General features: G+C 44.5%; 1 protein-coding gene across 2 annotated transcripts; it reads right to left on the bottom strand.

Moving 5' to 3' along the window:
- Positions 1–679: 679 nt before the first annotated feature.
- Positions 680–4539, bottom strand: uchl1 (ubiquitin carboxyl-terminal esterase L1 (ubiquitin thiolesterase)). Of its 2 annotated transcripts, XM_062478317.1 has the most exons (9): positions 4403–4539; positions 4262–4273; positions 3547–3675; positions 3033–3174; positions 2513–2598; positions 2142–2189; positions 1965–2034; positions 1814–1872; positions 680–1667 (listed from the first exon to the last, which is right to left on the bottom strand). In XM_062478317.1, the coding sequence occupies exons 1-9, from the start codon at positions 4433–4435 to the stop codon at positions 1584–1586; spliced, it is 663 nt and encodes a 220-aa protein (XP_062334301.1). In that variant the 5' UTR covers positions 4436–4539; the 3' UTR covers positions 680–1583. The 2 variants fall into 2 exon arrangements, with proteins under 2 accessions (XP_062334301.1, XP_062334302.1); XM_062478318.1 differs by lacking the exons at positions 4262–4273; positions 4403–4539 and adding an exon at positions 4215–4244.
- Positions 4540–6197: the final 1658 nt, after the last annotated feature.

Raw genomic sequence — 6197 nt, 5'->3', positions numbered from 1 at the left:
GCGCCTGGCACTGCGCGTAATGCCACCTCTGCTTCACTGTCCGACAGGAGGAAAGGTCGAGCCAGATTCAGTGCGCGTCTGTATCCACAGCGACGCGGAGGGTAAACAACCCTCTGACATCAAGACGAGCGCTCACATTGTTTCCCTCTCCCTCACTCGCCAAACTGTATTGAGAACGGCCTTTTAGCCGGTTCTCGACGACCTAATACAAGTCTCTTCTGAATATCCTTCCCTCCTCGTCTTACTGATGAGAACATGTTGACTGACAGGAGAAGAGTGCAGGACAGTGGAGGCTGTGCCCAAGGTCAGATAGAGTATGTGTATATCTACATACAGTATTTCTCCACCATTACCTGTAGCCTACAGAAGGCATCATCTTTACCTCCACACATCCAAGCTGCCAGTGTCACTTGATATGGATCAACACATTTATTGACAGCTGCCTGGCTCTTATCTGGGGCAGGTCTGCGATGTGCTGACCACTCATAACTGTCATGGTTACATGCACATCCAAGAACAATATGTGATGGCTCTTTTAGTCAAAGCTAAAGGCTGTAATTTATGACGGGAGACAAATTTGAAAAAGCATGCATTCCATCTTGAGTCTCAGACACCCAGTCCCTGTCTTTCCCTTCACTGTTCTTCAGTCTCTCACACATACACACGAGAAAGGCATGTGTTAAGTTTTAAGATTCCTTTTTTTATTGAGAACAGACAGCATGGCCCACAGGACTACAACCGCAACATCAGGAAGCTGCAGAAAGGCAAAGTATTGGAACACAGTACGTCAGTCACACGCAGTCGTCATCTGGACACAGCCTAACCTATCACAGTCCCAACTGAACACAACTTTGTCCTAACAAAGGCCTGACATCAGAAGGGAAAGGAAATGGGTTTTACAACGGTCAAAAACTCTTTCCAAAACTAGCCATTCTTCCAACTGAGAAAAAGACAAACGTCCCGTCAGAGTCAGACTGTGGCCTTTGCAGAAAAAGGTTGGATTCTACACAGACAAGGGCCTACCTCTGTTCCCTGCATACCATCCTATACTCCTCCTCTCTCATTCCCTCCCTCCCACCCTCTGTTCACTCCTCACTTCCTCCCTCTCCTTTTAATTTAATCTTTCATTCCGTTGCCATTGAAGACACTTGTATATCAGCCTATCTCCAGTCTCAGAGACAGCCCGACACACATTCACACACACAATATCACACAGACAGGCAGTGACTGAATCTGGCATTTGAGGAGCTCAAGAGTGTATGAAAAAGACAGCAGTATTGTGATAGCAAAGTGACATCACACAAAAGGCTTGGGCAAGCTTGAATAGTATCTATGTGCAGCTGTATGTTCAGATAGTGTGTGTGTGTGTGTGTGTGAGAGAGAGAGAAAGTGAGAGACAGAGTTTGCGTGTGCACTGTCTAGGGTACTGTTACAGTATAAGTGTGCTTTTTCGTGCAGTGTCTGCAAATTGAAGTGCGTGCCCGTGTGCATTCTGGTATTGTGTGTTCCAGTTGTATGGTGTGTGTGTGTGTGTGCTCTACATGGTTTTGGGGGGGAATCCTGGCTGTAGAGGGGTGGGGTCTCTAGGTGTGACATAGAGCCACAGCAGAGAAACGGAGCTCTCCCTCCTCTCGCTTCATGAAACCACGACACACCGTCGCTGCATCCTAGAGAGAGAGAGAGAGAAAAAAAACATGACTTAAACTGCATGGACATCACCATGAGCTTAGCTACATGTGAGAACATAGAACTACCGCTACCGCTACGGTCAGACAATGGAGGTAGCAGTGTAATCATTTGTGATTGACAGTACCATGATGAAGGAGTCATCTTTAGTGGCTCCATGCTTCACCGGTCCATCCACCCGTCCATCTTAATCACAACATGACCACGTTAGACTGGTGGAATCTAACACACGTGTACTGTACACAAACACATACACACACGCACGCACAAATACACACCCAGCTCATGAAGTTGTCCGTCCACATTAACAAAGGTGATGAAATGGAAGTTCACATTGTCTGCTTCCACCTGAGAGACAAAGAGAGAGAGGGGGAAGCCATGTTAGTTTGAGGACAGAGGGAGTGTGTGTGTGTGTGTGTGTGTGTGTGTGTGTGTGTGTGTGGGGGGGATCTTACCCTGCACTGGCCCTGTGCTGCAACTTCCTCATGTGCCTCTTTGATCGCCTGACAGAAAAGGATCCAATTACATGTATGCCCTCAAACCATATTGAACACATTTTACAGACATATTGATGCCATATAAATGCCTGACATATTAGTAACAGCAAGCTTTCAGCTATCACAGCTATCTGTGGGGAAAAAAGTAACTGAGTCATGGTTCATAACATTGGTAAATGGGTGTCTGGCGCCCTTTAGTGGCTAGTATTAAAAGTGCAGGTGTCCAAAATGCATTCGGTTGGTCAATTTTAGGTATGCACACCTGGAGTGGGATTGTTCAGGTATTTGCATTCGAGTTGATTTTTGTACATTTTTTTGATGTGTGATACCTTATTTTTCTCCAGGTGTTTGGCCCTTTCATCAGCGCTTATCTTAGCCGTCTCATCTAGAAACTTCTTCAGTGCTGAGTCACTGTCTGCAACATGGCAGACAACACCTTTGAGTTTGCTTTCCCCCCCTCAAAACCTTGGGTCCCCTGCTGCTTGTTTAGAACTATACATGGCTTCATTCACAAGGTGCATCCCAGACAAACTGATACACAATGACAAGATCAATATATTTCCCCTTCCATTGTCTAATGCAGCAATCTCATCTCCATATCAATATCCGTGTGGCAAGCCTGCCACACCCTAGAGAAAAATCCAGTCATACATGAGCTCTCCAATGGACCTAACTAACTCATGCAGACTTTATAAAAGACAGGATTACAGTTAGCAACATCTGCATCCTTCATAGAATGGCCATTAACACATGCCCATTAAGTCAAATTTTCATAAGTTACATGGTCTGATGCCTCCATTGACAGCCATTTTGGCTCTGTGGACCCAGGTGAAGGAGTTTTCCACTCACCAAACTCCATTTTGTCCTGGTTGTTGCCCACAGCATGCAGGAGGGCCACTGTGCCACAGGAGTTGACCACTGTCTGTTTCAAGAAGTACACTTCTGAAGCTCCGCCCACCTGCCCCGCCTGCTTCTGCCTGTGAGACTCATGCTGAAACACACACACACATGAATGCAATTTAGTCACTTACCAGGGGTTTTCATCCAAAGTAGGTAAACCGACTGTACATCCTATACCTACATTCACACACACACACACACACACACACAAACGGGCTATTACTGAGTGGTGTGTCGTAACATCATGGTCTGCAATGTTTTTCATCAGTTCCTCAGAGACTCTAAAGATCATACGTCATGTATCTGGAGAACAAGGCTGTCTAGGGGATGAAGCAAGATTTCTTGATTGGTAGACACATACTCCTTGCGAAACATCACCAGCAAGGTCACTTGACGATGCCCCCCCTCACACACACACACCAAAGCCAACTCACATATAACACACGCACACGAGCGGCCTTACCTGTTGCGTAAGTGGGAAGAGCAGCATCACAGCACAGCAGGGTGTCGGTACAGAAGACAGCAGCTCGGCCTCCAGACCCAGCACGTCCACGAAACGCCAGCTCCCACCCACACCCAGCTTACCCAACATCTGAAACACGCATTCAAAACCTGTCACCATTCCCTCCATAACCTATTTCACAAAGTCGCCATGCAACTACGGTATGCTGTTGGCTCAATTGTGTTTTTGATTCTGAGTAGGATTGGATGTTAATTGTTGGACATTTTTTGTATTCGAGCCTTCAGGACAATATGTAAATGACAAATTATTCAACAGAGTCGCTCAATCATCAAGACTACTTTTGTTTAAGTGAAATATATACAAAAGAAGAGACGCTGCTTTGTTAAGGCGGCGCATGTTCCATCAGTCAGACCACACCCTTCAAGCCAGACACCGGGCAGGGCGCATGGGAGGATACTCGTGTCCAGTTGACAGACACACTGGTCGACTGTACAGAATCAACGTCCAGTCTACGGTGACTCATTTTCTTCCGGTTATAGCCAACAAATAGTTGACCGAATTGCATAATTTTGTCATCCGACTATGGGGTGAGGTTTTGGCCGCTACAACCTGCTACGCTACCATCCCTCTCGTTGCCGAGTTAGTAATTTGGTCTTTAAGTAACCCACCACAGCTTGAATCATGGTCACTTTAGACAATGACTCAGCGCACGCACCTTGTTGAGCATCTGAAAGACAGGCAGAAAGACGGACACAGAGGGAGACAGCAAAATAACCGTTAATGCCTTCATATACGGCATGTTTATCTATCAAAAATATTACATTCTGAGCCCGTGGAGCCCTGGTTATTTACCTACCTCGGGGTTGATTTCCATTGGGTTCCACTCCATCGCGTCAGTTAAGTTTCGGTCTCGCTGTAGGCCTACGGAAATAACCAGAATGATCCACGAGCTTGCAATCTAAGTTATCAGTCTGTAAGAGCGCATGCACGAGGTTCATATGCCACCGGTCATATTCCATTCGCTGTAGATACACGGGGGTGGTCGCATGCAGAATAACAAACACATACAATAACGCACGTGGCACTTGGTAAAATGTTTGAGTTCAAATATTACTTTAAGATCTCTGTTGCAAATACTACTGTGCAATGAAATCGGTCGGTCTGCTGCACTCTCATATTGTTTAGGAGGCCGTACAGTTTAATACGAAATGGAAGCTTCCAAGCCATGCGCAGAGTTAGCATATTCAATCAAGTTCAAAACACAAATCGACTGCATTTTCCCATTTAATCCATTCATGCTTTCTGCAATTGAAAACTAACGGCTGAATAATATTGTGTGTGCACAGGGATGAAAAAAGCATCTTTCTCTCACACACACTGTAAACTGTGGGCATTGTGCAGGATCTGTTTCTCTGTCTTTATTATTCTAATCCCTCTCCCCCTCTCTCTCCCCCTCTCTCTCCCCCTCTCTCTCTCTCTCCCTCTCTCTCTCTCTCTCCCTCCCTCTCTCTCTCTCTCTCTCTCTCTCTCTCTCCCTCTCTCTCTCTCTCTCTCTCTCTCTCTCTCTCTCTCTCTCATATATAGACTCGGACCTGCTGAGTTTAAACTAAAACAAAATGATAAACAATACATTTAGCTGAGGAACAGGTGATTGGATGCTTGTTACTCATCTTGACTTATCCATTTTGCTGCAGCACTTGCAGATTTCATCTGTAAAATGTAAAGGTATCGGTGTGATAGACCCGCTACTATTCAAGTGTTTCCTTGCAAGGCCGTAATCATAATACATATGGGGGGGGGGGGGGGACATCCCCCCCAATATTCAAAATGTCCCCCCACATATATTCATATAAAAATATAAATGTGCTATGCTACGACAGGCAACCACGCACGCTGTCCGCAATTATCATTAAAAAAAAAAATCGTCCCCCCCAATGTTGACTCCATGGCTACGGCCTTGTTTCCTTGAGAAGCTCGTGGTTCAGTTTCACAGAAGAACATTCGTTCAGTGGTGGTAGCAGTCTCCATCTTCATGTCTTGGTCATATGAGTTTAGGTTGTGTTAAGAACAAGATATTTTGACATGGTTGTGCCTTCCATTTCCACTAGAGGACGCACAAAGACAATAAAATGAAACTTGAGCACCTTTACAAAATTAGTTCCTGCAATTGTCCTTGCTTAACCATTGAAATAAAATATCATGAGCAGTAACATACATGACAAACGTGACAGATACATTCTAAATACATTCTTAATTATTTATGTAGACATTATTTTTATTTTTGTTGTAATCTTTATTTATTCAGTCTAGTCATTTGAATGGACAATGCCATACATTTTGAAAGATAAATTCTACATACAGCGTCTCTCATTCAAGATGTTTAACGTTTATTTTTTCAGTCAATCACTTTAAAGGCTGAAAAGATATATCTAAAAGACTTCAAGACCTACAACAATTCGAAGAAAACCAATTCAATTCCAATTCCAAGCAATTTGCAGAGTATTTAATCCTGTTGATAGTAGGAAACCCATAGTAATAAAACATAATTCATCACTTTGCTCATCAACAATACTCAAGGGGGCAGGAGAGGTTCACCAGAAGTGATACAATGGACAACAGTGGCATAGACCTGGATAAATGAACAGATCCTA

Source organism: Osmerus eperlanus, chromosome 14 (assembly GCF_963692335.1).
Source record: "Osmerus eperlanus chromosome 14, fOsmEpe2.1, whole genome shotgun sequence".
Taxonomy (NCBI): Eukaryota; Metazoa; Chordata; class Actinopteri; order Osmeriformes; family Osmeridae; genus Osmerus; species Osmerus eperlanus.
The sequence above is the reverse complement of the archived record's forward strand: the minus strand, read 5'-3'. Positions and strand labels throughout refer to the sequence as shown.

Coding starts and splice junctions, on each gene's coding strand:
- uchl1 (XM_062478317.1), bottom strand. CDS start 4,435: ATGGAGTGGAACCCAATGGAAATCAACCCCGAG. Junction 3,175..3,546: donor TCTTCCCACTTACGCAACAG/GTAAGGCCGCTC, acceptor TGTGTGTTTCAG/CATGAGTCTCACAGGCAGAA. Junction 2,190..2,512: donor AACACCTGGAGAAAAATAAG/GTATCACACATC, acceptor CTTTTCTGTCAG/GCGATCAAAGAGGCACATGA.